General features: G+C 58.8%; 1 protein-coding gene and 1 non-coding gene across 2 annotated transcripts in view; both read left to right on the top strand.

The window, feature by feature from the left end:
• Window positions 1-6,591: 6,591 nt before the first annotated feature.
• Window positions 6,592-18,723, top strand: part of LOC119095594 (helicase ARIP4) — a 28,600-nt gene continuing 16,468 nt past the window's right edge. Inside the window, exons 1-14 of the mRNA XM_037218457.1 lie at window positions 6,592-8,272; window positions 8,804-9,048; window positions 9,402-9,518; window positions 10,032-10,253; window positions 10,893-11,052; window positions 11,447-11,615; window positions 11,828-12,001; window positions 12,622-12,790; window positions 13,469-13,714; window positions 13,924-14,140; window positions 14,729-14,927; window positions 15,763-15,898; window positions 16,414-16,587; window positions 17,641-17,825. Coding sequence (XP_037074352.1) covers window positions 6,658-8,272; window positions 8,804-9,048; window positions 9,402-9,518; window positions 10,032-10,253; window positions 10,893-11,052; window positions 11,447-11,615; window positions 11,828-12,001; window positions 12,622-12,790; window positions 13,469-13,714; window positions 13,924-14,140; window positions 14,729-14,927; window positions 15,763-15,898; window positions 16,414-16,587; window positions 17,641-17,825 — 4,028 coding nt within the window. The 5' untranslated portion in view covers window positions 6,592-6,657. The remainder of the gene's footprint in view (window positions 8,273-8,803; window positions 9,049-9,401; window positions 9,519-10,031; window positions 10,254-10,892; window positions 11,053-11,446; window positions 11,616-11,827; window positions 12,002-12,621; window positions 12,791-13,468; window positions 13,715-13,923; window positions 14,141-14,728; window positions 14,928-15,762; window positions 15,899-16,413; window positions 16,588-17,640; window positions 17,826-18,723) is intronic.
• TRNAV-UAC (transfer RNA valine (anticodon UAC)) lies at window positions 16,649-16,721 on the top strand. The gene has a single exon. It is a non-coding gene; the product is annotated as a tRNA-Val (tRNA).

An 18,723-nucleotide genomic window follows, 5' to 3' on the forward strand; every position in this document is an offset into this window, starting at 1 on the left:
TGACTGCTGCATGGCCCATGGAATGACAGGATTTTATTGATGTCATTATAGTGCTACAGACGGGTGGATGACCTTGAAATAGCCTCCCCGAATTAATGGGTGCATCTTCGGGGGGCATGTGGGTGGGAAAATGGAGGGGCTTAGGTCTTAAGAAGGGCAGGGCTGTGAACTGCACTTAACTGTCTTCTAAATGTTGTTTTCAGTTCATAATGCCATGTAAATGTAAAACACTTTCTTGAAGTGCAGCAAGCAAGCATTCAAGTATACCTGACTGTACATACTGGGCCTGTTAGCACATCGGGAGACTGTGTGAGGAAATTGGTTGATTTTCTAGTGTAGCATGCTTTTTGTACAGCTTTCTGTTAGTTCATGGCTTTCCTTTGGTGCAGTTTGCTATAAATGTCATAAACAGTAAACATTATTAGTTTTGGTATCTATCTCATGGTCTGGGGTAAGAAATTATTTCAATGGGGATAGTAGGACTGTCAAAACAGTCTGGCAGCTGTTGCCAGGAGTTTCCATTTGGGGGAATGCAGCTGTGATCCCCACTTAGCAGACCTTCAGGCATGGCTGCTGGATGCATCAGCTCAGCTGCAGTCAGTCATGTTATCATGATCATGATGATGAAGCAGTGAGCCAGATGCAGGTGGTGATGTTTGTAGGTTTTTGGCCTTAATGACATTACATCAAGTATTTGGTTTTTACCAGGTGTGCTTCATTGACAGCCAAACTGAGTCAGATCAGCTCTTCTTTGGACTTAGCAAAGTCCTGCATATGCCTAGCACATCATGTTGCCCATTGTTGTTTGGTGTTTCTTTAGTGTTTTCAGTGTTTGGTATGTTTGTGTTAGGGTATCAATGCTCTGTTTCTGAAATTATAATTTTTATCTCTGTAGGAAGCATGATTAGTCTTTTTTACAAGATTTGTTGGCTGCCCTTTCTTGTTTTAAGGCATAATTGTCTTGTACCACCTGCTAGGTGGCTGCTTAAAAGCAACAACCAAGCCTAAGCCAGATATAAGAAGATTAAATTGTCATGAGATGGTCTTCAGGAAGTTGTCAAAATGTTTTGATCATGATTGATCACATTGACATTGAGAAACAGATGAAATTGTTGGGAATACTGCAGGGAATGTTTTGTGAGATAAATCGCCTGTAATGCAGCTCTCCTCTTAACTCATCACCCACAATATATTAGGGTTACCATTTCAGTGGCCAAAAATTTGTTTTTGCCAGGGCCAATGGACCTGTTCTTGACTCAGTTTCTCTGAATTGAGTCATCTCAAACAAGGTCAGTGGCCTTGCTTGATCTTCTGAATATGATAGTGACCAAAGACTGTTTTGAGTTTTGCATTTGAATAAGTGGCAAAAGTTATGCCAGGCAGTATGTTCCTAAAAACAAGATGTTGAATTGTGTAGGTTAGTTACCTTACAAGGTGCATCTAAATTTTTGGTACAAATGATGTACTACTCCATTGTTTGTAGCTATGCAAACTTTGGGGTGGCTTCTCTGCACTGTTCAGAAACCATTTCTGGAGGACCTCAGGGGGTCAAACTTGACTCCCTTCCAGAGTGCATGTTAATACAACAGGTGTGGCTTGAATTATGTCTGCATGAAACATACCTTTGAAACAGTGGCAGAAATCATTGTTGATTTGAACAAATTGCTATGGTTGATTGTTACCTTGGTGTTGAATCAAGCAAAGTGCAGTCTGACACTGAATTATAATCCAAATAAGTGTGATTTTGACACTTGAAGGTATTCAGGACAATGTGAATGTGTTGCAACACTGTCATATTTTTAGACAGCAGTTGTACCAGCATTAGAAGTGTGATAAGAAGTTGAACATCCAGAAATAATGTGCGCCACAACAGTTTTAACAAAAACACCTGGACCTCTGCATGTGTGTGTGTGTGTGTGCGTGCGTGCGTGCGTGCGTGCGTGCGTGCGTGTGCGCGTGCGCGTGCGCGTGCACGTACCAAGCAGCCTAGAAAGCACTCTACCATAAGTGGTTTTGTGTGGTATTACCACTCATACATAAACTTTAAATTTGTGGGCCAAAGGAATACCATCATGTTGTATGTTTTGCCACAGTTTTTTCCTTAAATTGTGTGCATGACTCTGACTCATGACCCATAAACTGAAGTATCTTCACTAACCCTTGTCATCATGATGTAGATTAAGAAGTTATAATTACTATGCACCAGCAAGGTACTTTCTGTGCTGTGGGATGAGCAAACTGAGCAGATAGCATGATAAATGTGATGTGAAACATGAAAAAACAGCAAAATAATGTGAATGAATTAGAAATCATGTTTGTAGTCATTATGAACTTTTAATTGCAGGGTTGTCCAGTTGGGATTCTCCTCCCCCAACCAGCAATTCTTGCTTTCACCCCTATGTGGGATATGCATTGCTCTCCATGGCTGCACTGGGGCAGCCTTTGATTTTGCCCAATTTCATGGCCATGTTCAGTCACCTCCTGGCTTGGTGATGGAGGTTTGGTGTACAGTGATGATATCACATTGTTGTAGTGAGGGTGGTGTTATATATCTGATGGTATGATGTTCATGACAACCTGATGTGCTGCAATATCTATTGATAATGTAAGGAATCTGCCAAGGTCAGAGCTCCTTGGCACATGTTGTGGAGTATAGAAGCATGTAGGTTCATTTGTTATATGCATTAGGCATTTTTTTCAGTTTTAGCACACAAATTTTGATGGTAGTTGGATCATCCAGAAGAGAGATAAAATGGATTGCATGGCTGCTGACACAATCACTGTCAGCCTGACTAAGCCTTGCAATAGCATGGTAAAGTGGCATTTTCTGACCTAACATGCAACATGACTAGGTGCAGGGTATTAGGAGAGGGATCATGCCATTTAGTGTTGATGACAGGACTGGATATAACTTCACAGAACAGTTCTCTTTAAAACAAAAACCGGGTAGCACAGAAGACGGGACAGGAGACAGGGTCAAGACAAGGACAAGGACAAGGACAAGGAGACAAGGTCAGGGCAGGGCTGGAAAGAGGCAGAGCAGAGGATGAGACAGAGCTCCCTACTCCCTGCTTGACTGAAGGGTAGGCAGATGGCAACACAAGGCAAGGCAGGGCAGGATGGGACAGGACAGGAAATAGCGCAGGGCAGAGGACAGAGCAGAGTGGACGGTGGACGTGGACGTGGACGTGGACGTGGACGTGGATGGAACACGGGACAGTGGACACAGTTAGGGCAACAAGCAATGCAGGATAGAGTGCAATGCATAACAGATAATGCGACAAGATGGAGATTTCTTGGGGCGAAACAGGAAGTGGAGGATGTGGTCGGGACTGGCAAAAGCCAGGACGAAATCGGCTAAGGCTGCCTGTCCTGTCTTGCCTGAAGACTTGTCTTGGTATGCCTGGCTCTGACCTGTCCTTATGCATTCCCTGTCCTTTTCAGAGTGGTCTTCAGAGTGGTCCTGTCCTGTCCTGTCCTGTCCTGTCCTGTCCTGTCCTGTCCTGTCCTGTCCTGTCCTGTCCTGTCCTGTCCTGTCCTGTCCTGTCCTCCCTTGTCCTGTTCTCCCCTGTCCTGTTCTTATCCATGCTCTCCTCTCCATTCTGTACCTTGTTTGCCATATCTTGTTACGTCCCCTAAATACGGTAGTCTTATGTTCTGATCAGTAATATTTCCTAACTGTATTTCTCAACAACCTACATCTGACATTTCTCAAAAACTCAGGAGAAGGAATAAAATGGTGGGATTTTGGAACTTTTACACATCAGGAGGGGCCCCAGAACTCGCCTATGGGTTGGGGTGCAACCCTATCTGTATTTCGAGGCTTTAGCGTGGGATTCGATGGGGCGATCACCTCTGGCCTGATTTCGTTTGTCGTATTGCTCCCATTCATGAGGTTCCTACATAATTTTGCTGAGGTTCCAACAATTGATAGAAGTACTGGCAGTTATCATTTTTGAGCTGATAGTTTTGTGGCCTAACGTTAATGTCGCCGGTAGGCGTTGGCAGCAAAAGAAATGTCGCACATAATAATCCAGAAGTTTTGTTGTGTCGCTTAGCTCTAATGTCGCGAATAGGCGTTGACAACAGAATAAATGTCGCACATCATAATCCAGAATTTTGTGATGTAGCGGTAATGTCACTCATAAGATGTAGCATTAGAGGGAGTGTTGTAACATTCTTGTGGGAAGAAGTTTTAGCTGTCATAGGAATGACGTGGAACCTGTGAGGTTGGATATCTTTACACTGTTTATCCGACAACTGTTGATTCTACAGTTCGTGACCCTACAGCTTTGTCCAACAACTGTGTTTTAGAATGGACTCGTCCGGCCAGCCGCGCGTGATCTCGCGTGACGAGGCGCTGCGGATCCTGAGGCAGCAGCAGGAGCCGAGCCCCACGCCGCCGCCGCCGTCGCAGCCCAGCCTGCCGCCGTGGATCCGCGCTGCGGTGGGAGGCGACACGGCGCCCGTCAAGCTGCCGGCCGCCGTCAGCGCCGTCCGTCAGGAGCCAGAGCCGGCGCGGCGGCGACACCAGCAGCAACAGCAGGAACAGTGGCGCCTGCAACAGCAACAGCAACAGCAACAGCAGCGTTTGCAGCAACAACAGCAGTTACAGCAACAACAACGTCTGCAACAGCAGCAACGTGAACAACAGCTGCAACAGCAACAGCGTCTACAGCAGCAACAACAGCTGTGGCGTCTAAAGCAGCAGCAACAACAGCAGCGCCAGGTGCAACAGCAACAGCAGCTGCAAGCACAACAGCAGCTGCAGGAACAGCAACAGCAGCAGTACGCCGACGAGTATTACGACGAGTTGGATGAAGAAGAAGAGGAAGATTACTACGAAGATGAGGGGGGCGGCGGCCGGCACGGCCGAGCCTGTCTCGACTGCGCCGGCCCGGCTGACGCTGCAGCAGGCGATGGCGCTGTGTCGGCAGCAGGAGGCGGCCGAGACGCGGCCGGCGCCGGCCGCCCAGCAGGCAGAGAGCGGCAGCGTCGGCTGGATGGGTGACGCCGGCGACGACGACGAGCCGTCGGACGCCGAGCCCGTGCTGGCCGTCACCTCGCCAGCGGCCGACTCCGCCGCCGAGCCTATGGATGTGTACTCAGAGGGTGAGGACGCGGAGGAGGCGCCGCAGGAGCCGCAGCGGCCGGCCGAGGCGGCGGCGCCGGGCCGCGACCCGCAGCTGGCCGGGCTGCGCCTGCCGCCGGGCGTGAACGTCACCAGGTCCGGGCCGGCCGCTGCCGCCGCCGCGCCGCCGCCGGACAGCCGTCCACCGCAGCACACGGAGCGGTTCGATGACGATGACGAGGCGTACAGCGATGAACAGGAACAGGACTACGACGACGAAGACTACCAGATGGACCACGAGGACAGCGGCTTGGAGCCCGCCGGGGCACAGGAGGAGCGTTACAGCGCACAGCCTCAGGAGCATAGCGACGAGCCAGGCGACACAAGCGAGGGGCGAACGGACAGCGGACAAGGCGTCCGGGACGACCAGTCGGAGCCAGCTGGTGGGCGGGCCGTGGCGGCCGACTCGGTCGGTGAGACCGGGTCAGCAAGTGAGGCGGACAGGGCCGAGCCGCGCAGTCTCACACTGCAGGAGGCTATGGCGCTGTGCAGGCAGCAGGCCGCCAGCGCCGCGGCGGCGCAGAAGCCGGAGCCCGCACCGCAGCGCCCGCCGCCGCGGCAGTCTGTGCCGGCGGCTGTGCGCCCGGCGCCGGCCTCCGTGCCTCAGTCGCCCACGTCCGCTGGTGCGGCATCGGCGACTGCTCGCTCGGCGCCGACGTCTGCCCCTGTAACGCTGCCGGCCGACATTGCGCCTGCTGCTGCCGTCCGGCGGGAGGAGGCGCCTGTCGCCCCGCCGCCGGCACCCGCGCGTCCGGCACCCGCCTCGGTGCCGCCGTCACCCTCGGTGTCTACCACTCCAGCGTCGTTGTCCATCCCGGCGTCACCGGCGTCCGCTCCGCCGGTGGCGCCGGCTGCGGAGGCCAGCAAACCGCCGAGGACGACCGAGGAGGATGAGGACGCTCTTCTGCGCGACGACGAGGACGGACTCGACGAGGACGGAATGGGAGGACGGCGGGCTGGCGGACGACGGACTGGAGGACGACGGGTTCGACGATGACGGGCTGGACGACGACGGTCTGGAGGACGGCGAGGCCCGCTGGCCGTGGTCAGCGGACGGTGCTGCCGAGCCGGGCCAGGCTGGCGCTGGTGACCGTCCATTCGCCGCCGCCGCCGCCGCCGCCGCTGCCGTGCTTCAGGGCGGCCCGCACGACACCGTCAGCGAGACGGGCGACGGTCGCGGCACAGCGGCGCCCCGGGCTGCGCTGCCGGTCTCCCTGCCGGCCGGCATACGGGCCGTGCCGGTGCCGCCGCCTGCCAGCCTACCGCGCCTACCGCCCGGCATCCGCGCCGTGCCCGTCCAAGAGCCGTCCGAGCTGCCGGCGCCGCGGGAGCCGGCGCGCGCGCTCGGCGTCCGCCTGCCGCCCGGCATCGCGGCCGTGCCGCTGTCGGAATCCGAGCAGGAGGAGGAGGCTGAGTCAGACGCTGCCGACAGCCGCTCGGCCGACGGCGGCCGGCACGGCTCGGGTGACGCCAGCGTGCAGTCGGCGCCGGCCGACCAGCCGCGCCAGCTCACCCTACAGGAGGCGATGGCTATGTTCCGGCGCCAGTCGGCCCCGCCGGCAGCGCAGCCGACTTCCGCCGCCGGCAGGGTGAGCGCGCCGACGGCCACCTCTGCGCAAGGCAGATCTCGCCCGGAGGAGGGCGAATCGCGATCTGAGGAGGAGGACTCACGCTGTGAGCGAGAGGGGTCAGCCTGGGAGGACGAGTCCAGGCTGGATGAAGAGGACTCCCATATGGGGGACGACGGATATGCACTGGCTGATGATGTGCCGCGCTCGGAGAATGAGTCACGCCTGGAAGGGGACGAGTCGCGCCCGGACGAGACCCGCTGGGGGGAAGAGTCGCGCCCTGATGATGGACCACACCCGGAAGAAGAGTCATGTGTGGAGGAGGGTGATTCGCGCCCCGAAGTAAACGAATTGCAAGAAGAGGAGGATGAGTCGCGTCGCGGAGGAGACGAATCACGTTTGGAGGGTGGCGATTCTCGCCTTGAAGATGGCGATTCGCGTGTGGAAGAGGACGAGTCTCGCCTGGAAGAAGGCGACTCTCGCCTGGAAGAGGGCGACCCTCACCTGGGAGATGACGAGTGGCGCCCGGCTGAGGGCGCGCCGTCCGCAAAAGACGACGCGCGTGACCAGCCGGGAGAACAAAGCTCGACTTCAGTCGCCGGCTGGGACGGCGCGTCGGATCTCTCCGCGGACGAGCGGGACGGCGGCGACTCTTCGACGTCGACGTCGATGGCGGCGGCGGGAGGCGCCAACCAGACCGAACCGGCGCCCAGCTCGCCTGGGGACAAGTGCGGCGTGAAGCGAGAACCGGTGGGCAAGGGTCAGGCGGAGGAGGAGGCGACCGGCGCGGCCGGCGAGCCGAGCGCGCTAGTTAAGACCGAGTCGGGCGCTGTGGCCACCGAGACGCTCGACGACTCGATCAAGGCCGAGATCAGTCAGCTGATCAGTGGCGCTGTGCTCGACTCAGAGCTGATGCAGGGCGAGGTGGACGGCACAGCTGAGGACCTCTCCGAGGTCAAGGACATGCTCAGCATGCTGGAGGAGAAACCGGACCTGCTGAACGGTAGTGGCAGCGAGCCGGACGACGCCGACGGCGGCGACGAGCCCGACTCGTCCGACGACAGCGACGCCAGCGAGACCGAGTCGGAGTCGGGCCGGCGCGAGGCCAGCGACGGCGATGGTGACGAGTCTGAGCAGGAGGGCGACGCGCCCGAGAGTCCCAAGCCCAAGAGGCGCAAGAAGAAGGGCCGCAAACGCAAGAAGAAGCGCGCCGAGAGCGGCGGCGACAAGAACGACGACGACGCCGGCCCGCGTAACAAGCGGCGCAACATCCGCCAGATAATCACCGAGGAGAAGCTGGACTCGGAGACGCTGCGCGCGCAGGAGGAGGAGAAGGAGCGCCAGCTGCGCCTGGCCGAGCAGAAGAAGTGGTTCGAGCAGTTCAAGAAGGAGCAAGAGCGCGTAATGGCTGAGAAGCAGCGCGAGGAAGAGGAGCGAGCCGAGCGCGAGGCCGAGGAGCGCAAGGAGCTGCCCGGCAACGACTCGGACGTGATTGTGCTCTCTAGCGACGAGGAGAAACACGACCAGGCCAAGGCCAGGGCCGACCACGACAAGCTGCAGGCCAAGGCCAAAGGTATGTGGGTGGGCTAGTGTAAGTAACATGTCGTGGCCCAGGGTCAGATGTACGCTCATGAAGGCGTAGGGGATATAACAATGTTTTCTTCAGTTCATTTCATTTGGGTAAAACTATCCCTATTATCGTTGCTCCTTGGCAGGCCGGAAACGAACGTCCTTAGGCGAACTGAGTTTGGGTTGATGATTTGACGTCACCTTTTTCGTAAGATTTCAACGGTCGACCTCGTCTGTAAATGCTCTTCAGACTGTGCCATGGATGGTTTTGTTCGTCTGTCTTCATCTCTGGCGTTGACGCTATGACCTCGGTCATGGTGCTGTCGTGTGGCGGGTGGGCGGGCGGACACGCTGCCGACTGGGCGCTGTGCTGGCCGCGACCCCATGCTGATCGCGACGCTGCGCTGATCGCGACGCTGTGCTGACCGGGACGCTGTGCTGGCTGGGCTCTGTGCGGACCGGGGTGCTGTGTTGGACGAAGCGCCGAGCAGATCGGGGCGCTGTGCTGACCGGGGCGCTGTGCTGGCGGCGGCAGACTCGGCTGGCGGCGGCGGTGGCGGCGGCGAGACGAGCGACGACGACATCCAGCTGCTGAGCTCGGGCGAGGAGGAGAAGGACGAGGGTCCCTCCGAGGACACCAACAACTCGGGCTCGCATACCGACGACACGTGCAACGTGCCCGACTCGCTGGGCCGCGTGCTCGTCAACGTGGGCCACCCGCCGGCCGAGATGGACATCTTCATCGCTCCGCAGATCGCGCGCAACATCAAGCCGCACCAGGTCAGCGACCAGCCCCGTGTCGAGACGCGCCCGCGCGTGGCGCGCGCGGCGATGCTGGGAAGTGCCCAGCAGCGGCAGGCAGGCTAGTGTGCCGCTGGCGAGGTGTTGTCTTCGTTGTTTCCCAATGTCTTTTTGTTTCGTGGAGACGAGAGTTTGCTTAAACAATTTTTGTGTGATTCGTTCGTGACTAGGACATTTTGTTTGTTTCCGCTGCACGTGTTAGGGGATATAAACATGACGACCATGAATTTTAAGGGATTCAGTAGGTATTGGTGTCACGCGCGTGCCGTTGCCGCGCCGCCACTTCGTCACGGCAGTGACTCATGCGTATCGTGTCGTTTGGCGCCCCGCAGATCGGTGGTGTTCGGTTTCTGTACGACAATGTTATCGAGTCTCAGGAGCGATGCAAGACCACCCAGGGCTTCGGCTGTATACTGGCCCACTCTATGGGGCTGGGCAAAACCATGCAGGTAAGTCAGTATCACCTTTTGCGCCGGGAAATGAGTGGGTTTCAGGAAAAGACTGTCCATGAGGCAAAGACAAGACGAACTGAGCTCATAGAATCTTGTGAACATATGTTACAGCAGCTGTATCAGTTGAACAGATTATCCAATGAATGCCTGTGACACGACTATGTTGCAACCAATCCACTGCCATTCAGCCAAGAACAGACGGGCTTTTGCAAATAAATGGAAGGAACAGACTTGTCTAGTACTTGTATTAGTTCGGCCATGCAAGTATACCTGTTTAGGGAGTTGTCTCGTCAAGCCTTTGCGTGGTCGGCGCCGACTGCCCGGAGGTCCTGCAATAAAGAACACTCAACAATCGGCTGCGTTAAGCCGGCTGGGATGTCGATCAACCGGCGCTCGATAATCGCGACTGGGGGCTGAATGACAGGGGCGGCCTGTCGGGAGGGTGTGCATGTGTGTGTGAGCCACGCGTGTACCCGGCGTCGCTGACGGCCGGCCGCTCCGCCTCCGCAGACGGTCACGTTCTCGGACATCTTTCTGCGCCACACCGGCCACCGGACCGTGCTCATCATCGTGCCCATCAACACCATCCAGAACTGGTTGAACGAGTTCAATTACTGGCTGCCGGACGCCAACACGTACTCGCCGCTGGCGCAGGGCGGCGAGGTGCGGCCGCGCCACTTCTCCGTCAGCATGCTGAACGACAGCCACCGTACGCTACAGGCGCGCGCCAAGGTGAGACCGCGCTGCCGTGTGTGAGGGCGCCCTGGTAGCCGGCCGAGGGCGTGGTGCGAGGCTGACGGGCTGCAGACCGCCGGGGTGATCCGGCCGCGGCGGCAGGCCGCTCCTCTGACCAGTCTGTTGGTCTGGTCAGGCGTCGTCCCGGGAGCGATGGCCGAGCATGTCTTATCGCCGCTCTCAGATTAGCGATCCAGCGCGTCTTGCCTCAGCGACTGGGTGCGCCGGTGGCGGACGCCGCTGCGAGGTGACCTCCCGGCGGCCGTGGTCTCGGCTCACCGGTCCGCCCGCTCTGACTGCCGCTCGCTCGGCCGGCCACTGTCGGATGGAGCCGCTGGACGGCCGGCGCGGTCTGCCCGCCCTGACTGCCGCTCGCCCTGCCGGCCGCTGTCGGATGGAGCCGTTGGACGGCCGGCTGACGCGGTCCGCCCGCTCTGACTGCCACTCGCCCTGCCGGCCGCTGTCAGATGGGGCCGCTGGACGGCCGGCCGGCGCGGTTCGCCCACTCTGACCACCGCTCGCTCGGCCGGCCGCTGTCGGATGGAGCCGCTGGACGGCCGGCGCGGTCCGCTCGCTCTGACGGCGTCGGCCGGTGCCGGTCCGGAGGCGGTGCTGACACGTCGCGCGCCGCCGCAGGTGATTGCTGACTGGTACCAGGAGGGAGGCGTGCTGCTGATTGGCTACGAGCTGTACCGGCTGCTCAACATCAGCTCTTCGCGCGCCGCCCGCAAGAAGAAGCGCAAGGACGGCTCGGACGACCTGGAGGCCGAGGCGCGCGAGAAGCGCCTGCTGGACGGTGAGTGGCGGCCGACGGCCGACGGGCGGGTCCGGCTGACCGACGGGACTGTTCCGTAACCGTCCGGAGGTGGAGCCCCGGCCCGCGTCCGGATATGACCGCCGATGTGTAGGCGACGTCTGTGGGGGAGGGGGGGGGGGGGCAAAGGCGCCTTGCGCACAGGTTAGGGTGCTAGCGTCTATTTGCCGCGTATGGCTAAAGCTGACGCCAACGATACGGCCAGGAGCTCCCTGGCAGCGTGGACGTATTTAATTTTTGAATGTATCACACAACTCACATTGGAAGACGTGCACTCCTTTACCACCTCACGCATAGCAAGGGCACCGGATGAGTCGAGTGCGCGCACCTGGCAGGTACTCGCCGTGAGCGGGACTCTGACCCGCCCACTCCACAGGCATCAAGGTGGCCATCACGCGACCGGGCCCCGACCTGGTGATCTGCGACGAGGGGCACCGCATCAAGAACGCCGGTGCCAGCATCTCGCAGGCGCTGAAGAGCATCCGCACGCGTCGCCGGCTGGCACTCACCGGCTACCCGCTGCAGAACTGCCTGGTCGAGTACTGGTGAGTGGCGGCGCTGCGGCGGCCGCGGGACGAGCCGCCCGCTGGTGGGGCGAGGCCGGGAGGCAGACGTGCCGGGCGGCCGTCGTCTCGGCGTGTCGGCCTCTGTCCGTGTCCGGCTTCGGTCGGCGGACGGCGCCGGCGGTGCGGCCGCGGGCGTCATCGGCGGGATGCAGGCCGGGCTGGCGATGACCCCGCCTTCGCGCCGCCGCCAGGTGCATGGTGGACTTTGTGCGGCCCAACTTCCTCGGCACCAAGGCCGAGTTCAACAACATGTTCGAGCGGCCCATCTCCAACGGCCAGTGCGTGGACTCGACGCCGTCAGACATCCGTCTGATGCGGTTCCGGGCGCACGTGCTGCACTCGCTGCTGGAGGGTCTGGTGCAGAGGTCAGTCGGTGCCCCGGCCCGCTGGGCTCGCTGGCTCCGGCCAGTCTGTTCCACCCGAGCGGCAGCTGGCGCTCGAGCTCCTACGCCGACTGCTGCCGCGCTGACGGGCGCTGAATGGATATTATGCTGCGGTCATCTGGCGAATGATATGCAGAGATTTATGTGTGGGAGATCAGGTTTGCTCGCAATCACTAGCAATGGAGGATCTTACCTGGTGCGTTCGTTTCGCTCTTGCCGTCTCGCTGGACGTGCTAGCTACCTGCGCCCTTTGCATTGGCCTTGGGGCTCACATTTCCGGGATGTTGATTGTTTGAATCGCGATATCGCCGCGACATTGCCGATTTTACCTATTTTGCCGCGATATTGCCGGCCACTCCGGCGGCATTATTGCGAACTTATGCGCACACCCCTAACTCGCCTGACCGCCTGTCTGCCTTGGCCTGTCTGGCCGGCTCATGTTCGCATCTCCTCGTCCGGGCCTTGAGTGCAGAGTAGTTTCAGAAGGTATTGATACGTGAATTATTTGAACAGATCATTTTCGGGACTCGTTCTCAGTCGGGCCAGGTACTCAGTCATCATCACTTGGATCGGCCCCATGACGTGTTTGTGCGGCGTTTCAGGCGAAGCCACGCGATCCTGCAGGCGACGCTGCCCAAGAAGGAGGAGTACGTGTGCCTGCTGCGCATGACCCCGCTGCAGCGCGCCCTCTACCAGCGCTACATACTCGACCTGACCTCGCGCAACGGCCACTCGCCCAACCCGCTGCGCGCCTTCGTTGTCAGCTGCAAGGTACGCGTGCGGCGCGCAGTCTCTGTGTGTCCGTGTACGCAGCGCCGGGGCGGCCGAATGGGCGCCGATCGCGGCCACCCCCAGACGGCGTGCTGGTGGTGGGGGCGGGGAGAGGAGGTGTAGATGAAGACGCGCCAGGCGCGGTGGGTGGGGCGTTGCGCCTCCCAGACCAGCGTCGCACCACTGTCTCGGTTTAGAGCCTGTTGCAGCTCTATGCAGGATGGTGTTGTTGCAGTGAAAATCTGCTACTTGGTGTACCATCTTTATCAGTCTGCTGCTGTGTACCATCGTCCCATCATGTAATCACGTGACTTGATGGGTTCCACTTGGACTGTAGATGAACTTGCATTCACCCAGACATGTGCACCATGTTAAATGGCGTGCATCTCCCTCTAGGCAGTGATCTGCATTACGTTGTCATCTGGCTATGATTACTGGAGCTTAGTCCCAGTTGGGCCTCGAATGTGTGTCGACCCGTACACTGTGTATGGCCTGCAGAAAAGCATGTACTTCGCATTGAGCACGTGTCCACTCAAGCACTTCCACCAACGTGCTGACCGCCTAGCATCATGTCTCGCGACTCAGACTAAAGTACTTCCGATCTGGAACTACCTGGATGTCCCGCACACCATAGTTCAGATATGGAGCCACCTGGACATCCCGCACACTCTGCTTCAGATTTGGAACCACCCGGACATCCTGTACAACCTGCTGAAGAAGAAAATGGCGGACGACGACCTGGACCTGGACGAGACGAACGACAGCAGCGGCACGCCGGGCCGCGGCCGCCGACCAGCTGCGGCGCCGCCGGCCGCTGGACCGGCTGGACCCGCTGGTCCCGCCGGTCCCCCCTCACAGATGCCACTCGACTCGAACCCGTTCGAGAAGGCGCCCAAGGAGGACGGCTTCATCAACTACGACTGGGTGAGCGTGGTCTGGGGCACCGCTGTGGTGTTGGAGAATGTAGCGTCACGAAGTCGTTTAGTCAAGCATCTGTTCGTGTAGAACATTTTAGCTGCTTCCGTTGTTGGGTTCATGCAGTTTTTTATTATCTTTCCGAACTGTTGCGTTCTGGCTATGGCTCTGTTGGGCCCTGACTGCCAAATGAGTGACTGAATTCGTGCGGTTTGCAGGCCCAGGACATGATGCAGGGCTACATTCCCGGCCAGATAGAGAACTCCACCAAGATGATGGTGTTCAAAGTGCTGCTGGAGGAGACGGTCCGGCAGGGCGACAAGATGCTGCTGTTCAGCCAGTCCCTGTTCACGCTCAACATCATCGAGGAGTTCCTGCAGCAGACGCTGGTGCCGGGCCGCAATGACAAGTGGATGCTGAACCACACCTACTTCCGTGAGTCGGGCGGACGGACGCCGCCGGCCGCTCGCCTGGCCTCGGCCACTGCCTCTCTCCCGCTGCACTCATCTGGCTTTTGAAAATCAAGGAGTCAGAGTCAATGGTGCGGCCTTGGCAATGGTAGGTGTCCCATAGCTTCACAGCAGTGTCGCCGTATGTTCCGCGTGCCACGTTTGCTCTCCGAGGTGCCAGTTTACGTTGGCGGCATCTGTATCGTGGGGCTGCCTTGCCATGACGCGACGACAGCTCCTGATGGTGATTTACCCACAGTGTACGCCTCTCCGTGTGTATTCTTGTGCCCTGCGTCTCCGGTCGCCTCCGCATCACTGGTTGCAGGTTTTGACGGCTTCACGGACGTCCTGCTAGGCGCGGCCGAGTTTGTTGTGCGCTCCGCAGTCCTCTCCGGCTTCATCAGCGCCGCTCTGCTCGTTGGGTTCGGATGTGCCGCGTGCCTGGCGGGCCTGGGCGCTCCCACCGTCCCCGCTGTGACCGGTGTATCGCCATCTTCATCCGCCGCCGCCGCTGCCATACCGCTCCGCCGTGGCCAGCGGGCGGGCGTGCTTATCCGTGCGGTGTGATGGCCAGGTCTGGACGGCTCCACCACCGGCCTGGAGCGCGAGAAGCTCATCAGCGAGTTCAACGCCAACCCGGCCGTGCCGCTGTTCCTCGTGTCGACGCGCGCCGGCAGCCTGGGTGTCAACCTGGTGGGCGCCAACCGCGTGCTGGTGTTTGACGCCTCCTGGAACCCCTGCCACGACACGCAGGCCGTCTGCAGGGTCTACAGGTCAGGGGCGGTCTCGGGCTGGCTGTGGGGCTGAGTGTGGCCCGCGGGCCGGCTGTGGAGCTGCGTGTGGCCCGCGGGCTGGCTGTGGGGCTGCAGGTGGCCGCGGGCTGGCTGTGGGGCTGTGTGTGACCTGCGGGCTGGCTGCGGGGTTGCGTGTGGCCCGCGGGCTGGCTGTGGGACTGCGTGTGGCCCGCGGGCTGGCTGTGGGGCTGCGTGTGACCCGCGGGCTGGCTGTGGGGTTGCGTGTAGCCCGCGGGCTGGCTGTGGGGCTGCATGTAGCCCGCGGGCTGACTGTGGAGCTGTGTGTGGCCCGCGGGCTGGCTATGGGGCTGCAGGTGGCCGCGGGCTGGCTGTGGGGTTGCGTGTAGCCCGCGGGCTGGCTATGGGGCTGCAGGTGGCCGCGGGCTGGGTGTGAGGCTGCAAGATCGCGCTGTTGGCTGTGGTCTGAATGTGTCGACTCAAATACCTTTGGAAGCTGTTGACTTGGGATTTGTCAAGATTGAATTGGCTTGGTTATTCGTGCGTTCTGTCTTCGTTCTGGTGGTGAATGCCTGATAAATTCCTCTCTCATTCACGTAACTCGTGACCTCTCTATGTGTCTGCTTGTAATTGTTTGCGTTTGCAAGCATACTTCCCCAGTTGTGGTATGTGTTGTGGTTCTTCGACAGTAGCATACCAGGGACGTCACGGCGGAGTGTCTTTCCGAGGGCAGCCGGCCAGTGTCGTGTGAGACACGCGGGCTGCCGCTCGGGTCCGCGCGTGTCGCTCCGCTCGTCTGAAGTGGCCGCCGCCGCCGGGTGCCGCCCTGACCTCTGTCGCCCCTCCCCGCCGCCAGGTTCGGCCAGCAGAAGCAGTGCTTCATCTACCGGCTGGTGACGGACAACTGCCTCGAGCGGCGCATCTACGACCGCCAGCTCAAGAAGCAGTCCATGTCCAACAGGATCGTTGACGAGACCAACCCGGATAACATGGTACGCTGCCGGCCGGCGCCGGCCTCCAGCCTGGGCCTATCCAGGTCACAGATGCTCGAGACAGGTGCTCGCCGACGGGGACAAGTCGGCAGTGCAGTGCGGCTGCACGTGTCGTCTGCAGTGTAGATGGGAGTGAACGCAGACACAGTCAGGAATGGTCAGCAGAGGTGGCATGGTGTGTTTGGGGAGTGTTGTACTTGGGAGTGAATGCTGACACAGTTAGGAACAGTCACTAGCTGAGGCGTGGTGCGTTTGGAGGGTGTCGTACTTGTACGCGGTTTTGAGCGGCATTCTGTACGTGTAGGACAGGAGGTCCTCAGGTCTTGACTCTGTGTGGTAAAAAGTTCACATCCTGCAGCCTGCTTTGAAAGCCTGACACGCCCAATCTGGAGCGACGACTCGGCTACAGTCCGTCTCCACCGTACACGCGTGACCCGGGTCAGATGCCGGAGCCGCCACGAACCCCCGCTGAGTGCTGCACCGCCCGACTGAGACGCTGCTGGCCCAACCTGCAGGTCACCACGCAGAACCTGAACCGGCTGTTGGACCCAAATGAGGATGACCCGCCGCCGGCCGCCATCTCGCCCGATCCGGACAAGTACGACGACCCGGTTCTGCTCACCGTCATCGAGCGGCTTGGCCACCTGTTCTCCAGGTGGGACTCCGCGCGCGCGCGCACCCGGCCCGCCGTATGTCTGCCATACGCGCGCGCCCGGCCGCCGTATGTCTGCCATGCAGTCTGTCTGCCGGGCTTCTGTAGTGTAGTGGTTATCACGTCCGCTTTACACGCGGAAGGTCCCCGGTTCGAACCCGGGCGGAAGCAAGTTTATGGTACTGGTGCTCTGGAAAGGGATGCCCGCTGAAAGGTTATCGCTTTGGCATCCGTCTGCTTGAGTCGAGGAAGATCTTGGGTCAGATTTCTGGCAGGTTCATACGGGTCGTCGGAATTAGGTGGCATGAATGACCTTGCCGGAGGCTGACGTGGGTCGTTTTGCTATACGCGTTAAGGGTGTGGGTCGAATACCGATTGGAATCGAATTTACGGGTTTGGTAACGTTTACAACGTTACATTCTCTTCTAAGGTTACAGATGCCATACGTCACCGCGTATGCTTGAATTGCTGGCGACTTTTCCTGCGCAGTGTTTGGTGGCAGTGCAAGCGGAAAAACGAAAAAGTAGCGTATGTTTGGAACCGATAAGATTCCGCAACGCGCTCCACACTGCAGCCTTCGTGCGAGACGGGAGGTAGCGCCGCCCTTTGGTAATTAGCGCTCGCATTTCAGTCAACAATTTCCGCTCATCGGAGCGAATCACTGCGAAACACGCCATTGTCTGCCATGTCACACTAGATGGGTTTTCGTCGGTGATTTTGTAAGTGCGCGTGGTTTTGGCTACTTTTAGGTCCTTTCTCCGCCCTGCGATGTTTACGCCACGCGACGACAAGTGGCCAGTGTTTGGGTCGGCCGATACACACTAACTGTCCCGGTGGGACGCGGACCCCTGACCCTCGGCCTACTATTGGGTGACCCAGCTTGCCGCCACATTGTGCTTCACGGTATGAGCCACTAGCCCTGCGTGATGCAGCACGTGCGTGCCATTGTGCGGCTCGGTTTGTGAGTAGTGTGCCGCTGGATGGCATGCGTGCGCTGCTTTGGTATCTTTTTTTCCTGTCTGCGGTATCTCGGGCCGCGCGTGCGGAGGACGCATGTGCTGACGGGCGCTCCCCCCGCGGCGGTCGGCAGGAGCCGTTCGAGCACGACGCCCAGCTGGTGGACCGACAGGACAAGCGGCTGACTCAGGCAGAGAAGCGACTGGCCAAGCGCAGCTACGAGCTCGAGAAGAAGGCGGCCAACACGGGCGGCTACAACCGGCCCAACTACCAGGCCTACCACCCCCGCCAGGGGCCCGGCTCGCTGCCCATGTACAGGTCAGTGTCGCGGCGTGTTGGGGCGACTAACGTGTCACCCCGCCAGGGGCCGGGCTCTTTGCCCATGTCCATGTCAGAGACAGGACGATTTGATGTGGGGCGCATCACGCTGGATTCTAAACCAATCACCACGGACATTGATCGTATTTCCATTGATGATCCATTGATTGACTGGTTGGCCAGTGGATCGTGGCTAGACGCAGCAAATAGTCAATGTCGTTACCCGGGCGCGAGCGCCATGTCCAGCGCGTCTTTACGCCAAGGGCGTCACTTGTGCGGCCGTCCGCGTATTCGTGAGGCACGCTCTCCTGAGCGGCGTTCGCTTCACGCCAGCTCTGATAGTCCGCCGTGACTCAAGAAGCTAGCTCCTGTGTTGTTGTTTTTTTCTTCTTGAACGTAGGCCGTGCGTTTTGGACCTCACAGGGCTGACGTGTGTTTGCATTATGGTGATGAGATCTGTGACGGAGAAATGGTATGCGATTGCTTGTGATGGTTTTGTGGGTACTCATTATTTTGAGAACATTGTAAGGGAGAGTGGTCTTTACAGTCGAGACCATTTTTTGTATGATCCAGTTGTTTTGTGGTTGTTAAGCGCGGGTATGTGCCAGACATGACTGGTGTGGATTGACGGGCCGAACCAATGCAACGGTGAACAAATATCTGAAGTTTACTGAAGTATGGTCACCACTTCGGTGAAGGCAAATTTTCGACAGGCGCAAAGAAGTCCTTTGACTACCATTGGAGTAACTGTAACAGTGACCTTATACTAGCTGTGGGTGTTCACCAGGTGACGGTGCCGAGCACTAGTCAGACTGCTTGAAGTTGGACTTAACAACCGTGTGATACCGAAACAGGACCAACATGTCTAGCTCATGTAACAGCCTGCCCTGCCCTGCCC

Source organism: Pollicipes pollicipes, unplaced genomic scaffold (assembly GCF_011947565.3).
Source record: "Pollicipes pollicipes isolate AB1234 unplaced genomic scaffold, Ppol_2.1 Scaffold_1698;HRSCAF=1987_pilon_pilon_pilon, whole genome shotgun sequence".
NCBI lineage: Eukaryota > Metazoa > Arthropoda > Thecostraca > Pollicipedomorpha > Pollicipedidae > Pollicipes > Pollicipes pollicipes.